Source organism: Phasianus colchicus, chromosome 2, assembly GCF_987193195.1.
Source record: "Phasianus colchicus chromosome 2, bPhaCol1.hap1.1, whole genome shotgun sequence".
NCBI lineage: Eukaryota > Metazoa > Chordata > Aves > Galliformes > Phasianidae > Phasianus > Phasianus colchicus.
The window spans coordinates 101,861,672-101,879,321 of NC_143437.1; the positions used below are offsets into that span (position 1 = coordinate 101,861,672).

The 17,650-nt window shown below is 39.6% G+C and overlaps 1 protein-coding gene across 2 annotated transcripts in view; it reads right to left on the minus strand.

The window, feature by feature from the left end:
- Window positions 1-17,650, minus strand: part of LDAH (lipid droplet associated hydrolase) — a 109,187-nt gene that overhangs the window by 89,633 nt on the left and 1,904 nt on the right. For both annotated transcript variants that reach the window (XM_031595902.2, XM_031595903.2), the window contains one exon: window positions 7,226-7,384. In XM_031595902.2, the coding sequence (XP_031451762.1) occupies window positions 7,226-7,384 (159 nt within the window). The remainder of the gene's footprint in view (window positions 1-7,225; window positions 7,385-17,650) is intronic.

The following is a 17,650-nucleotide window of genomic DNA, read 5'->3' on the forward strand; positions in this document are numbered from 1 at the left end:
CATCCTCCCATTTACACACTGTTAGCTAAATCAGTTACCCAGCAGTTTGCCCAATTGGGTTTTGATCATCTCCACAGCATCAGAGCAACCCCACCCATCAGTAGATAGAAACAGTCCTGACAGTGCCCATTCCCAGCTCCCAGTCACACAGAAATTCCTAGGAAATAATGTTTCTTATCACGGACATTCACATTCCGTCATCTTCATTAGATGTGTAATATTAGGCTGATCCCCTTTAAGAACCAGGTCACACAGACTCAAACTGAATCTTAAAAAAAAAAACAACAAACAAAAATCCAATCTCACTCTCATAGCCAGCTTGTTAGTGCCAAAACCACAGAGGAAAAAGGTGAGGCTGGGCAGACACGTCTACTGTTGATGCCTTGGTAGTATTTAGTCCTAAATAAATACATAAATAAATCTCACTGCTTAATGCAGATAGAACAGGTACTTGATTTTGTTCATAGAAGTACTGCTGGAGCTTCTTCAGTGACTGCGTATGCAGCACCAGAACAGGTGCCAGAACCTAAAAGTGCCCTCAGCCAAGAGGTAAAGAGTCATCCTCCCTCTTCATCTGTTCTTTTTCATTGCCAGCAGCATTCCCCTTCCCTCCAGTTGCATTTTCAAGACAAATAGTGAACACTACTGTGCCCTGGGGTATACTGACTGCTGACTTAAGTACTTGCTGTCTGAGAGGATGGAAGAACTCTCCTAGAATGACCGAGTGATTTCTACTCCAAAATCTGATTTCACTTCGCTAACAGTTCTGTTCTTTCTTTTCACTGGTTTCATCACACATTAAGTACCAAGGTTCACATGCTGGATTCTGAATTACATTCTGCCCAAGGCTGTCAGTGTCAGCTCCAGATTAGTTCACACTGGGAGTCCTTACTACATTTCAGGCAGTTCTTACTGAGAAATGGTTACAACACCAACAAATCCATTTAAACCCATGGACTTTGTTTAAATTAAAGCATACCCTAAAATCCAATTGAATTGGAGGAAACACATTTTACATGGTTTGTAGAGTCATGAAATAATTTTCATTGATGAGCGAAGCCGCAGTCTTGGTGGCAGCAGTAGCTCCTTCAGTAGACCTCTGAAAAACTATTCACTGCAGTGATTGCTCAGCAGAGGGAACGATTAACAACCCTACAAAAGGTTTTTTTCAGTGGTAGCAAAAGAACCCAAATCAATCAACCAAAATAAGAAAAAGTAAAAGCCCTCCACTAAATACAAATGAATTAAGTCTTATACAAACAGTTCTAGTGCAAGTTATTATTACACAGTGCTATTTAATAAACTTTTCTTAGCAAATGTTGAAAGATGATTTTTAAATACTAAATGAGGAGAGGTGAAGACAAAGCCAGATAAAGTACTGAAAGCTTTTCAGAGTCCTTGCAGCACAGTCAAAAATAGAATTTCAAAAACTTTAAGAGGAAGCTACACTTCAAGGCAGAACCCATTAGAGACTTGTCATAATCCACAAAGATTTTTTTGTACTATTTTCACTACTGAAAAACAGTTAAGTAGTCTTCAAGAGACACTGGTGATGGGGAAGTCAGTCATGCAGTTACTGCAAAGAGAAGATCAAAATCCAACCATCTGTTGTGCAGAAAAACAAAAACAATGTTTGACTTGGAGGATTATCTCAGATCAAATCCTTATACTGTAAAGTAAGTATCTGTTTAAAGCCCCTGTTTAAAGCCTGTAAGGACTTAAATACCACAAAGTCATTGCTTGTGTTGGTAAAACAATGATCATCCAATAACCCAGCAGCAATGAGATTGCAAGCAAGCAGATCAAGAAATCTGACAAGCAGAGGGAATAGCCTGCATGTGTGCCAAGTAAATTCTGAGGTTTTTGTATATTAATGAATGAAATTAACATAGTATTCTTTATCAGAAGAAAACAAATGTTATTTACGTCACGCATTGCCATCCATAAAGTAAGCTTTTCAAGTACAGGTCTGCCAATAACAAAGTTGCCTAGATTACATCATCATTTTAATGAGCATTGCTGTCTGGAAAGAAGGTATTACAATGTACTCCAGCAATGAAATGCAAGAAGAACTTTGTGAAGACAGGTCTAACAGCACAGTGGTTTTAAAATTTGTACTGTATTTATTTACAAAATTCAATGTTTCATAAACACACAGACGCAAATAGACACTTAAAACAGTAAGAAAAATATTCCATTACACTCTGTGGATCCTGGTTTCCAGTGAACCCAAGCAACGTTAAATATTGCTACAGTAGATTTTATACCTCATTGCTAATTTTACACTAAACAAACACTGCAAAAGGAAAAAACAGACCTTTATGACACATGAAGAAAAAAAATAATTCCTGTCTTTCCCCATAACGCCTACATTTCCAGAAAACCAGGGACCTGATCCTTCAACTGTATACATTTAATTTTACTCTCGTGGGCAAACTTAATTATTTTAATAGAAAAAAAATCATATTAAGAACAGTAAACAAGTACACATGTATTCTGGACTGAGGACAAGAGAACAAGTTGGGTATTTTGCACAGTAATTACTTCAATAAACACATTTTACTTACATGAGGAAAAAGGTTACAAAACAACAAAGCGTACATTAAACATTTCAATGTCTCAATCATTCAAGTATACACAGACCACTGTATATAAAAGCTCTGCTCTGTTGTGGCCCGAGACTGAACTCCACTGAACGCTGTGCATTTTAACTGCTTCAAGCACAGTTAAATTCAATTCAAATTCAGTGGGAAATTTTCCATTGATTTCAGAGTATGAAAATGTTGTGGAGTCGGCTCCCTGTGTTTTTTCAAGAAATAAGTCAGGGAAGAAAGGAATCCTCCACATCATGGAGAAGTCCAACTAACAATAAGAATACAAGACAAGCAGTAAGAATACAAGAATAAGCACGTAAGAGTTATTACTCGCAAGAGTATTAAGATTCTGTCAGAAGTTGAGGATTTCATCATTCTTCTCTTCCTCTCCTTCCAAGTCCTGTTTTGATATGGAAATCATATGCATTGGAAAAGCATGGCATGTACCAGATCAGTTGAACACGCAGAACAATGCACCACATACAGTAGGACCAAGCATGCTCAACCACTGAACACCTGGTTGCATGCAATTTGCTTTTTGAGTGAGAGTTGCCCTTGGCTGGGTGTTTCTTTCACTGACCTGTATCAGTTGTCCCTTTCCGTCCTTCATTATTTCATTCCATAAGGAATCTGAATTAGGGATACCTGTCTTTCAAGTGTGAAAACTGCTGGACTCCTAAAGGGTTCTGCATTTCATACTTCAAAAACCATGAGGAGAACACTATCTACTCCTAACTGTTAGGTATATGAGTATGCTGCCAGATGGCCCAAGTGTCCAGGTCTCCGCTTGAACTGTGCTTTTTGTGTAGGCAGATAAATGTCCTTGAAGGCCAAAAATAAACTATATAACAGAACAGGAAAAAAAAAAAACAAACAACTATAAAAACCACCAAACATCTGATCTATGAGAAGCAAAATGGCACTATGTGATCCTAGCTCCTAGCCAGCCCCGTGGCACTTGCAGCAGGGAACTTGGGTGACGGGACTGACTGCCAAATTTGGGTGTCCAAAACGAAGATAACATCACTGTAGTTTTGCCCTCACTACAGTGCCAAGGTAAAAGGGAATTTTTATTTGCTCTTCCAATGAGGAGCTGTGGCATTGTAACCATAAGTGTCTTTGCAATCATCTCACGGCCATACATGTAAAAACAGAGCATAAACCAAGTCATTCAAGGCAAATATGCCTTACAATAGCCATTTCTTTTGACCCAGTTTCTGAATTAAATATCAACTAGCAATACATATTACTAGTTGAACTGCACATTTACAGATGAGGTACATCAGATACGATATGGCTTCTTCCCTAAAGAGAGCCAGTAAATAATGCACCTCTTTTACAGGACAGCAAAGATACAAAGAGAGGGAAAAAAAAACCAAAACACCATTCTATTCAGAAGGATTGAAAAGAACTTAGTATTTACATTTTACTAGAAAATAAACAAAGGTAAAGAAGAGGGCAACATTGTTGCCATTGATACTATGCAACAATATAAGGTTTTCCTTAAAACTTTCCAATAAATGGCAACTCTACCACTTCCATGGACAGCCATTCCAGTGCCTGACTACTCCCTGAGAGAAAAAGTCCCTCCTTATGTCTAACCTAAACCTCCTCTGGTACAACCTGTAGCCATTTCCTTGGGTCCTGTTTGTTGCCTGGGAGAAGAGGCCAAACCCCTCCTCATCACAACCTCCCTTCATGAAGTTGTAGAGTGTAACGAGGTCTCCTCTGAGCCTCCTCTCCTCCAGACTCTTCACCATTAATTACAGAACAGAAGTACCATTCAAATAATATCAGTATCTTGGCCATAACACTTAACATAGTACCTCTTTTGTATTACCAGACAAGTTAGAAATCAATGAAAATGTTCTGCCTCCTTTGATGGCTTTTTGAGTTTCCACCCTCATTGATGTTCAGGCAACATCAAGATACTCTCTGGGAACAGAAACAAACTCTTCCCTGACTCATCATATTCCAAAATGAACTGCAGGTGGCAGGTATGGATATGGGAGTGAAGAACACACAGTCATAAGCCATTAATATAAATTTCCCTTTAAAAATTCAGTAAAGAAAGTACACAGTTAAAATGGGAAGCTTTAGGCATTTCAGATGTTGTGGCATTGCTGTAAAAATCAGTTTTTAAATGCATCTCACGGTATTTGAAGGGGTTTGTTTGGTTTGATTTCTTAAAAACAGCTCCTGGATGTAGAAATCTCTTTGCTTTAGAACAGAAGCTTTTAGCTCTTCAGTGAGGCATTACCCACAGCAACACCCAGACACAATAAATTAATCAGAAACAAAATACAGTCTGTTCAGGAGGAAAAGGAGGCCAATAGGAAACCTACAGGAAAGTTTAAGGGAAGTGACTGGTGTGGCAGTATAAATCAAGAGCAAAGCAGAAGTAAGTGAAAAACAGACAGGATTTCCAAGAACGGCTAGGAAGGGCTGAGCAGCATCTTGAAAAAATACACAATCATGATTAAAGAGGGAATTAAAATCATTGTGTGATTCTTAAACATTTAAATACTTGGCTTTCAAAACATAATATTCGTTGAATGATTATTCTTGGAATTGTTTTTAGCGCTTCTATGTACACACATCCTTGCATTCCTGAATATCAATATTTGCTACTCAAACACAACTTCAGTGTCAGTTTAAGATGCAAAGACTGAAATGGTTACATTAAAAAATATTGTTATCATTTGAAGATAAATACTTACTGTAAATCTAGTAAAATAAGCTTTATAAAAAAAGAAAGAGCTTTAGTTGCTTTTTGCTTATTATACAATTGTTAGAAAAGAGGAGCACCACAGCACCGCCACTTATCTTTAAGGTTCTGCTTGTGAAAAGTTTTTTGCCTTTCTGATTTCCCGTCTGTGTTAGCAAAAAGGATCCCCTTCTCTTAACAGGACATAACACATGGCATTTCAAAGCGACTGACGCCAAGGGAGTAGGAGGCAAAGCTGAGGAGCTAGATACTCTAATGGCTGGCGAGGCTACCAGAAAACACCCTCATCATCAATCATTTCTAATCTAGCCACTTTGCAGCTTTGTAACTCTTGTTGCTGCATTATTTTTAATCATTCTCTCAGTGAAAGAAGTCCCAGTGTTACCAACACAGTTCTGAAATTAGAGCAAAAACATACGCGAGCTGCTCACAAAAGTTTGCAGATCACTACAGAAGTACTTTGAATATTCTTCTGATGTTTATCTCTGATCATCTATCTAGTTAATATGAAATGCTACATCCCCATAGAAGTATACTGTGGGAAGCAGGACTCATGTGGCCTTCTTATAGACAAGTTTTCTATAATAAACATAGAATCTATAAGGTCTGCATGTCCTGGTGCACTTCAAGCAAAATAACTTGAAGACAAACCAAGGCTCCAGAACCTAAGGAGAAAAGAAACTTATCTGTTCTTTTAAGGACTTCCAGAAATGCCTTAACTGTAAGAAATCAACAATCAAAAAGCATTAACTCACACTTCATAGAATCACAGAATGCCCGGGTTGGAAGGGACCTCAAGGATCATGAATCTCCAACCCCCCTGCCACATGCAGGGCCACCAACTTCCACATTTAATACCAGACCAGGCTGCCCAGGGCTCCATCCAACCTGGCCTTGAACATCTCCAGGGACGGGACATCCACAGCCTCTCTGGGCAGCTGTTCCAGCACCTCACCACTCTCTCTGTAAAAAACTTCCCCGTCATCCAACCTAAATCTTCCCTCCCTCAACTTAAAACCATTTCCCCTTGTCCTGCTGTTATCTACCCTTTCAAAGAGTTGATTCCCCTCCTGTTTGTAGGCTCCCTTTAGGTACTGAAAGGCTACAATTAGGTCACCCTGCAGCCTTCTCTTCTCCAGGCTGAACAAGCCCAGTTCCCTCAGCCTATCTTCATAACTTAAACCTCTGGAAAACTGTTTCACATATTTGGATCCAAACAGGCAGCTAGTTATAACAAAAAAAGTTACTCTGCACAGCACCTGGCTTAAAAAGCTGTTCCCATAAAGCAGCAGTAATGAACTCATTGGAGCCTTATTTCTTCTTTTCAGTTGCAGAAAGAGTTTAAACTTCATCGTGATTGTGTGAAAAGTTATGCTCCTAGTAAACTCCAGGAGGCAAAGACATAAAATCATTGTGCCTGAAGAAAGTAACAAAATATTCTGTGGTGCTTCCAAAACCTTGTAAAAACTGAAAAATGGGATTCGGTCACCATCTCACCATGAAGCAAAGAGCAGCCTACACATTGGTCCATAAACAGCAGAGTACATTCAAACAACAGCTTGCACAGGGCTGACATCGCAACACCACTTTCACATACAGTAAATAAATAGAGTGCAATTAAAATATATGATGCTGTCAGCAAACAACCACCACCGTATAAATAACTGAGACATTCTAATTTCTCAGTTTTATCTTACACAGAAATACAGATAACTTCTTGTTGAGATTACAGATAACAGTACTAATTCAAATCTAACAAAGAAATTTCACATCATTGCAATACCACTGATTTTTAGCCGCTTGTGTGCCAGATTTATCCAGGAACATTTCTGATACTGACACTGAGTGTGCCTATTCCAATTCATCATACTTCCAAACATAAAATGAACAAAAAGACACTCACCAGGAATAATCATGAACAAGAGCCTGGGTAGATTTTTACTTTCATCCTTTGAGAGGTCTTTCCATGGCCCACACTTTAAAACATGGGTAGCAGCTCCACAACAGTAGATAAATTCTTCGTGTAATGGGACTGGCTCTTCTGACACTGACCTCATGTTTGCTGTTAGACAGAACAAGACACTGTTATAACAAATTAGCAAATACTTACATATCTGGCTCTTTGCTATCATAACTTCCCATATTCCCATAGAATAACTGGGGAAAAAAACAAGAAACTATGCTCCTGAACTGCATATAATGAGGAAATGGTCTAGTCTACCTTAGAGGCAAATAATTTTAGAGTTCTTATTCACACAATCCAGTGAAAAGATTCATCTGAAACATACTTGAAGATAAAAAAAAGAATTCTGAATACCTTTTCATAACCTGCATCTTGAAATTAACAGAAGTACCACCACTTTAAAGTTGTTTAATAAATTATTTCCAAGTTCAGCAGCCACTATTTAGCATATAATTTATACAGCAGCAATCCATCAGCACACGGAATGAGGATAAAGAATTTGAACAACATGATCAAATAAGATGCAACAATAAATAGCATTACACAAAAATAGACAGCTTTATTCTAACAACATAATCTTCAAATTTCAAGCTAAGGATAAAATTTGTGCATTCAATTTCTTTTGCTTAATGAAAAAAAGCCATTCACTGCTGAATATAGGGATACAAATTCTATTTCCTATCAGTTTGTCAAGTCTTAGGCACATAAACTGAACACTCTGGGAAGTGTTAAAATGTTTATGAACTACCGTACTGAAACATCACTCTCAGAGCACTCAAAGCATGGATATCTGTACCGTTGGTGCTTCAGATCAGCTGAGAGGAAAAGGAAATCTAAAGCCAAAAGCCTCCAAGGTCCTGGTGGGATGGAAGGCAGTACATTCCGGTAGGACATGAGAAAATGGTTTTAAGTTGAAGGAGGAAAGATTTAGGTTGGATGACAGGGGGAAGTTCTTTCCAGAGAGAGTGGTGAGGTGCTGGAACAGCTGCCCAGAGAGGCTGTAGATGCCCCATCCCTTAAAGTGTTCAAGGCCAGATTGGATGGGGCCCTGGGCAGCCTGGTCTGGCATTAAATGAGGAGGTTGGTGGCCCTGCATGTGGCAGAGGGGTTGGAGATTCATGATCCTTGAGGGCCCTTTCAACCCAGGTCATTCTGTAATTCAGAAAGTCACTGTAAAATGCTTTGTGCTACAGATCTCAAACAAATCTGAATGAAGCCATAAGTAATGATGCTCGATTACATAAAACAAAATGTACTGGTAGAAACATTTCTTTACTTCCCAAGGTTTTATCAGTTTTACAAGATTTAAGTAAAACAACTGAAATAACAGGCAGTGCAGACAAGATCCACAATGCTTTAATTTAAATTAACATGCATTACCTTGAAAAAAAACAGAATACTACAAATAGAGAATGTTTCTGAAACGACGGAAGAAGCATTGTTTAGTACTTTCAGTCACAGCACATAATTCTCTGGATGAAGTCCCCCCTCCTCCCTACTTACTTCACCCCAGAAAAGTTCTGTTACTGCCAGAGATTTCATTTTTAATACTTCACTGCTTACCATATTACCATCTCTAGTTTACAGTGACTGGAACATAAATAATTGAATATTTTCAAACTATAATAAGAAATACTTTGCAGTGCATTATTCCTGCTTTTTACCTCTTCATCACTAAAAAGTGAAAGACATGACAGAAAAACCCAGCTACACTGACAACCAGAGTAAAACTTTTAGCTCATCATCCCTTGTCTGAAGTCTTTAAAAGCCAAAGAGCCTCACCCAAAAAAGCAGGCTCTGTACAAAGTTTCTAATCACAAATCAATTAAGAAAACAAAAATAATCAGTTGTGAAGTTTCATCCTGAACTGATGTTAGCAAACAATTGCACAGAATAATCCAACTGGCAACTCTTCACTCACAAGTAGCATCTGCAATATATAGTCGTGAATAAGGAAAAAGGAAGATCAGCAATGCATTTTGGACTGAAGTGGTTGCCTTTTCAAGTTCACACCAACTCCTGCAGTAGCTCTGTTCCCCTTTGAAACATACCTTAATTTCTAATATTCTAATACGCACAGCACTGCAGTAACTGAAAGTTACTGTGCACTAAAGGTTTTCTGAAAGACAGCCCACCAGAGACAGTCCCAAAAGGTTTCCTAGTACTGTGTGCAAGAACCGAGACATTCTTTTGTATATATATTATTGGTTGTTTTTTTTTTTCCATTTGGAATTTTATGGGCTTTGTAATATAGATAGACTGAAGAAGAAAAAAAAAAGCACAAAGTAAAACTGGATATAATTCCAATGGTGCTACTCTGAGAAAATGATTCACACCCAGAAACTTACAGTTCCCCCTCAGACTTCATAAAAGAAGCTCTGAAGAACATTTCCATTATTGGCATCTATCTTCAGCACAAACTGCCTGTCCCCATAAAACACTGCAAGAGAGCCTGTCAATTTCCAGATACACGTAATGGACAGAGGTGTTGAGATGAGGTTCCTATCAGCTCAGCCAGCTGGTAGAGGGCACAGCTCATGCTGTTGCTGCGGGCAAGCTAAGAAGAGCTCATAGCCACAAACTTGCCTGGAGTTTCAGGAGTCTGTGGAGGGAAAGAACAGAGCTGGAGAAAGAGATGCACATGCAAAGATATTACAAGGAAGGCATTTTCCATCAACTCATCTAGCGAGACAGATAAGGCTTGAACTTCTGCTAGAATACACAAACATAGGCTTTGACTTGCTAGGTAGTGCTTTAGCCCTAGATTAACACAGCACTGATGCGGGTATCTATCTGAAAGCAAACTCCTGTTACAGAATACAGAGACCTATGCTGCAGCACATGGACTGACTCCTAAACAGCCATGGGACACACTACTTTTCTACCTTAGGAAAAAGCAAGCGATCCTCTTAGTCAGCAAAGCCTATAGAGAGACCTTGAACACATCTGACATACTCAAAGGCACTTAGAAAGAGATCTACACTCAGGTGTTTTACTACTGATCAGGACTCCATCCACCGCCATTGCACTGGGTGAGAACACTCAGAGCAGTAGTAGATGGCTGCTGCCACACAGCTAGGACTCTTCAACGTTCATCCTTATTTTGGTTGACTCCAAAGTAAAACACTAACAGCAAAAAATAACCTTCCTTTGCATGCACAATTCTTAATTACTTATGCAGTTGTTCTCATAGCATACTAATCACTCTATCCTACAGTGTTACTTAGACTTGTAATTACTTGGATTTGAAAGATCGCTTGGTAACAACATTTACAATCTGCATTTAGATACCATTTGATGAAAGGAACTTGTCCTAGCTCTGCATAACATAACCAGAGTATGCTGTTTAAAATTTCACCTATAAATTGCCCAGTCACAAGACAGGACAAACAGGCTGCTGCACCTCTTCTGAAGAATGCTACATAAGTGAGAGGGATAGTGGTAATCCCAAGGGCAACAATAAGCACCAGAGAGCAGTGCTGGAACCAAAGTAAAGGAGAAGGGTTCAGCAAAGCAGACTTGATATATACTACTTAATAAAAGTATGTAAAATACACCTCAGGGTGTCCAGGAAGCTGGCATGATTACCACAAGTCTACTCTCTATCCTTTTTGCTACTGATGAAGAAGTGCTCAAAACTTACAAGAAGGCACTTGCTCAAGACAGAGGATGCAGGGAGCTACAGGTCAGTCAGCCTTACCTCAGATCTCACTGAGCTACCAAGGAAAATCATCCCAAAGTTGTAAGCACATAAACATGACTGAGAGCATACAAAAAGGATTTGGCATAATCTGTCCAGATAAATTCATTACCTTCTCCAAAGAGACAAATTACTCAATGGCTGATGGAAGAAATCTTGATGTTGCTTAGTGTACCTTGAGCAAGACTGCTTCCCATGGCATTCTTATAACCAGATTGGCAAGATGGAGATTAGGCAAACAGACTATAAGGTACTGATGGGGGGGAAAAAATAACACAAAACCAAACTAAAAGAACACAACAAAGAAAAACATCAACTTAGCAGTAACGTCCTTCAGGGATCAATACTGAGCCAATACGTTCAATGTCTTCATTAAGCACCTGGATAACGTGCTATGAAGCACTTGTCAGCAGTTTGTGCATGCTACCAGTCTGGGAGGGAGAGCAAAAATCACTGAATATTCTGAGTTGGAAGGGACCCGCAAGGATCATCAAGTCCAACGCCAAGCTCCACACAGAACTACCTGAAATTCAAACCCTATGCCTGAAAGCACTATCCAACTGCTCCTTCAACTCCAGCAGTTTGGGACTGTAACCACTGCCCTGGGGAGCCTGGACCAGGGTACAAACACCCTCTGGTGAAGAACCTTTTCCTAACACCCACCTGCCATTCCCTTGGGCCCTATCGCTGTCATCACAGAGATCAGTGCCTGCCCCGTGCTCCCCTCATGATGCTGTGTGCTGAACAAAACAAGGGATTATTTTGCCTCTAGACAGTGTTGCTCTCCAAATGGACCTTGGCCTAACAGGAACCACATGAAATCCAATGGCAAACAGAAAGTCCTACAGCTACAGTTCAATATTGCAATATAGCAGTACAGGCTGGGTGCACACAAGAGTAGCTTTGCAAGAAAGGTAAGAGGACAACAAGCAGAACATGAGTCAACAGTGCAGCCTTAGAAAAACAAAGGCCAAGCGTATAAGTGCTGCAATAGCAAGAGTAACCACCTGGTTGATGGATGGACATGATGATTTTTCTTCAAGCACTGGAGAGAATGCATCTGGAGTACTGTGTCCAGTTTCGGACTTCTCGCTACAAATAAGACATTAACAGACTGAAGAAAGTCAGATGACGAGATGATAGAGGTGCTGAGGCACACAGTGGACGTCCAGAGGACAAGAAGGATTAACAGTTAAAAGCAGTACTTTTCTATGGAGCCAAAAAGAGGTTAAGTTGTAATCCAATATCAGCCTAGACCTACTTGAGAGATACCTACAAAGACAGCCCTGCCAAACTTTTCTTTGCAATGACAGATGGTAAGCCAAGAAACAGCAGTCACAAGTTGTGCCTCCAGAGATTCACATTATGAAAAACTTAATCACTAGGAAGGCAGCGGATGACAAGTCTGAGAGGTAGCGGAATCTCTGTTGTTGGAAGTTTTTCAGACACTGCTGGATAAAAGAATATTTTTCTATTATTCTAGCAAAGGTAGCAGAGGGCTTCATGAATAGATGACAGTAACAAATTACACAGATCAGAGAAAAGGTCTCTGAACTAGGTCAGCCCCCTAAAAAACAAAGGGAATGGAAGCAGATGCATTCCATTGATTGACTCTACAAATTTTATTATTATTATTTTTAATAAACGCCATCCTAATTGGTGAATTTTGTGACTGAATTCAATAAGTGCAAAAGAGTAACTAGAAAGGTACAGTGAGATTGCTCCTGCTGACTGCTAGAAACAAAGGCTCTGACAATTTCTGCAGCATTATCCCCAGAACAGAATAACCCAGACCTGACACAAGCTCCTTGATTTGCAGACAGGAACACGCTCACAGCCAAGAGCTGGCAGCAAAAGGAACAGACACACTGCATGGTAGGAAACCTGCAATGATGAATGGGGGCTGGAATGAGGATACCCAGATCTCATCAAGGGTCTCTTTGGACAAACTACAGCCAAACAGTAAGTGTCAGATTTTTTATGGAAAAATTAAAAGCGTGGGTCAAAGACTTTGTAAGCTGATGTGATATCGGTCACAAATCTTGACTCATTTTATGTAAGGAAATCAGCAGAAGTCAGTGGCAGATGAAACTGAAATATTTTTGCATTTTATTTTACTGTATAATTCTGTTAGTTGTATGACAAGCTAGCCTCTTTCAGGCTGAAGAAAGAATTCATTTTAAAAGACCCAGATTGTAGGGATTCAAAACAGGAATACGTGCCTCTGTTGAGCTGCAAACAGAAATGGGGACCTACAGCTGTAAACGTCTACCAGTGATTAACGTAATGAACAGAGCAACCTCAACAGAAAAACCTCTTGCCTTCATTCACCATCAAACTTGTTCCAAAAAGATTGTACCAATATGAATAGTTTAAGAGAGTTCTGGAGGTCCAAAGTTAAGAAATCATAAAACTCTGCTAGATCCCACAATGATACACGTCTACATTGTTCTGGTACAAAATTCTTTTATGAAGACAGCAATCAAAAGCCCTGGAGAAATGGATTAGGGAAGCTCACCTTAACACTGCCCAATCATTAGATCACACAGAGAGTTTTGGTTTAACAGAGTTCATCACATTCTTAGGATATCATAAAAGAAATCAAATAGAGTTTTTGTTAGTTATCATAAATGATGAACTGTAATAAAACTGCTACTGCACTCTTTGTGTTGATTTTCAAGAGTATAAAACAGCAAATGAAAGACTTCCAAGACTGCAAGGCACAATGACAACTTCTATGAAAACAGTCACAACTGAAAGCATCAACTGCTGGTCTACTACACTCAACAGAATAGACAAGGGAAACCAACTTTTCATTGTAGTTCTGGCAATAATACATTAGTTTTTATTTTTGGTCTCTCTTCCCCTTCGGCAAGGATCTCAGTTTTTGTTTGTGCTGAAACTCCTTCACAAAGGCCTTGAATCATAGAATAATTTGGGTTAAAAGGGGCTTATACACCATCCAGTTCCACCCTCCTGCCATGGGCAGAGACACCTCCCACTAGATCAGGTTGCCCAGAGTCCCTATCCAACCTGTCCTTGAACACTCCCCAGGGATGGGGCATCCCCAGCTCCTCTGGGCAGCTTGTGCCAGTGTCTCACCACTCTGAGTAAAGAACTTACTCCTATGGCTAATCTAAATCTCCCCTCTTTTAGTTTAAAACTATTATTTCTTGATCTATGGTTACAATCCCAAATTCAGTCCCACCCCAGCTTTTGTCTAGATCCCTTTTAGATATTGAAAGACTGCTATAAGGTCTTCCCAAAGCCTTTGCCAGGCTGAAGATCCCCAGGTCTCAGCCTGCCTTCGAAGGAGAGATGCTCCAGCCCTCTGACCCACCTGTAAAACTGCTCCAACAGCTCTAAATCTTTCTTTCTGAGGGCATCAGACCTGGATGTAGTACTCCAGATGCAGCCTCACAAGGGCAGAGCACAGAGGGACAATCACCTCCCTCACCCACCCGGTCACACTGCTGTGATACAGCTCAGGATGCCACTGGCTTTCTGGGCTCTAAGTGCACATTGCCAGCTAATATTCTTTTTTTTTGTCTGACAACACCTCCAGTCCTTCCCTGCAGGGCTGCTCTCAGTCCACAACTGAAAGCCCATTATACTTGCCTGGAGCTCAAATAAAGCCATGCCCTTGGTAGACCAAATAGTTCCCCCATTTAGCACTGTAACTTGCTGAAGTTAGACGTAAGAACATTACATTTCATGAACAAAGCTGTAAGAATCCATTCCATTTCTATTTGAAAAGAAACACTGTGGAATTCAAATTTCAGCACATGTCACTACCTAAAACAAGGCACGTTCAAAATGCAACAAGTACATAAATTACGTTGGAGAAGAGATGACACGGCCTTCACAGGTAACTGAGTTAGAAGAGGAATAATAGCACAGACTGCAAAAGAAATAAAGCGAAAATTAAGGGTATGTGCATAAAAGGAAATCTAAAAGGAGGAGGATGAGAGAAGGAGAGGCCATATGCACATGTCAGAATCACAGAATCCTAGAATCACCAAGGTTGGAAAAAGCCTCTAAGATCACCCAGTCCAGCTGTCCACATATCACCAATATTTCCCACTAAGATGTTGTATTGAGGAACCTGGCTAAACGTTTCTTGAACACGTCCAGGGACAGTGACTCTACCACCTCCCTGGGCAGCCTGTTCCAATGCCTGACCATTCTCATGGAGAAGTAGTATTTCCTAACTTTCAACCTGAATCTCCTCTGGTGCAATGTGAGGCCGTTCCCTCTAATCCTATCACTCGTTACATGGGAGAAGAGGCCAACCCCCACTACACCACTACCTCCCTTCAGGGAGTTGTAGAGTTCTAAGCTCTCATTTCTTATCCTAATTCAAACATCCTACGCAAGCCACATTTCTACTGGATTGTTGCTTAAGTCATATATGTAGCCTGGACAACAGTCAACAGCAACAAAGAAATAAGCACAAATTTAAAGTAATGGTAGCCTATTCACTCCTCTGAACCAGAGCACCCAAAAATTATGATTTTGAAGAAACTTCCATCTTTCAGCAGCATTAACAACAAGCAAAAAAAATAAATGGTATCTGCCACTTCATCTAATGTCAAAATAACTCCTTTTTCACCACCTATTAGATTCAAGGAGGTCTGTACATTCCTTCTTCTTGTTAAGCAGGCAGAGCTCAAAGAGCATAATGAATACAAGGGAGAAGTTGACAACAAAGCAAAAAAAAAAACCAAACCAGAACAACCCTACACCATTCAATTATCACCAGGCTGTCCTTTACTTGGCTTCCTCTACCTGTACTGTACTTCTCCCTGTATTGTTAAGCATGCATCTTTCTATATACAGTAAAAAGAAACAGTTACTCCTTTTTACTATGTTTCTTCCATATTTTTTACTTATCTGTTCTAACACAAGTTTGAAATCAAAACACTTTTTTCTATTTCTCATTTTATTCTTTCAAATTACATGCCTTCTCGCTTCAACGCTTCTTCTCACCTTCATTTTCAGCATCTAGCTATTGCTGTTTTTCTTGCTTTCCAGCAAGAACAAAGAAGTCAAAACAATGCTTGCCTACAGCAGGCCAACTTACTGTTCTCTGAGCACCATTCTACAATTACCTCTCTACTTGTGTTTGCTGCTTACCACCTCCTGCCTATCTTCTGCAGCACTTCCCAATTCATTTATTAACCTAGTCAGGCTCTGAAGGCACCATGAGGCATGACAATAAATAGGCCTTATGCAGCTCTGAGCAAAAGACAACAAAAATAAAGCAGAAGAATCAATGAACATGACATATAAACAAAGAAAAATATCAAACAGCATTATTTCTCTTCCTGAGTCACTGCAATGACACACTGATCATCTGCACTAACCTTAGTCTTAGAATCCACACTGTCCTTAGCAAAGAGCAGTGGTGAGGTTCATCATTCTAATGAGGTGGATGGGCAGCAGCTGAGCAGTCAGGCTAGAGAGAAGCGCTACAGCAGCTGAAAAGCTTCTCCATGCATCTGTGCTCTGACAGACAGACAAGAGATTTTACCATACTGGAAGCAGTGCTAGCTTGTTCCATAAAAACAGTACAATCACTCAATTACCACTATTTTGCACGAGAACCCAGATACTTTCACCAAAATATCCCTGTCAAACCTTGGTAACACAATCAAGTGCAAACACAAAAGTACATGAAGCATGTGCTCATTAAAGGTGCAAATAACCCAGTTAGCACCTAAGAATTTTATTTCCAATTAGCGCTCTAATTTGTTTTGAAAGGTAAAATTTGATTGTGTAGATTTCCATAACACATTTCTGTTAGTGTATCTGAAGAAAATAGAAGATATAAAGAAAATTCAAGTAGATGACACATCTAAATAAAGGAAAGGGGAACATCAGTTATAAACAGAAGCATGAGATGAGACAGAAAAGGAAAAGAACAGCATGGCTTTCAGCAGTAGCAGAAAGTAGCAGAAATTAGGAAGGAAAGAAGGAATCCTGCCACGCTTATATTTGCAGCATGTCTGGTTAGACACTGCTCTGGCACATCAAAATTACCTAATAAACCCAAACAAGGCACTGACACAATGCACAGCCTCATCAGGCAGTTGTGCAGATCCAGCTAGGTAAACAAATAGTTTCCTCATTCATTGCACTCATCTGATGTGTAGTTGGGGTGGCTTTTCAGCGAAATCCCAGATTTGCTTCAAGCTTAAGATTCAGTTTAATTCAGATCTTTCACGTCACACATTTGCTCTCTATTACAAATATTCTTTTATTTAGAATGACTTCCTCCCATGTAACCTGTTTCTAAATCTTACTGCACATTTAAGTATCATCAAACCATGCACTGGAACCAAATTTAATCAAACATTTTAATGAAAATCCAGAATCTTACACAGTGGTTTAAGAACAGAAAAGACAGGTAAGCCACTACTAACAGCATGCCTAAGTTTAATAACCAAATACTGTCTTTTATACCTTGCTTATCTGCTTTCTGTGTAAGTACACAGAACTTGTAACTTACACGTCAAAATTTGCTCCTAATACTTGGCAAGTATAACCTCGACATTATTTGAAACTCAAGACCTCCTCTGCTTCCAGGTAAGGTGCCAACATTATAATAAATCATAATAATAGAAAAAAAACATCACTTAAAAAAAACAAAGCTGTCTACCAAA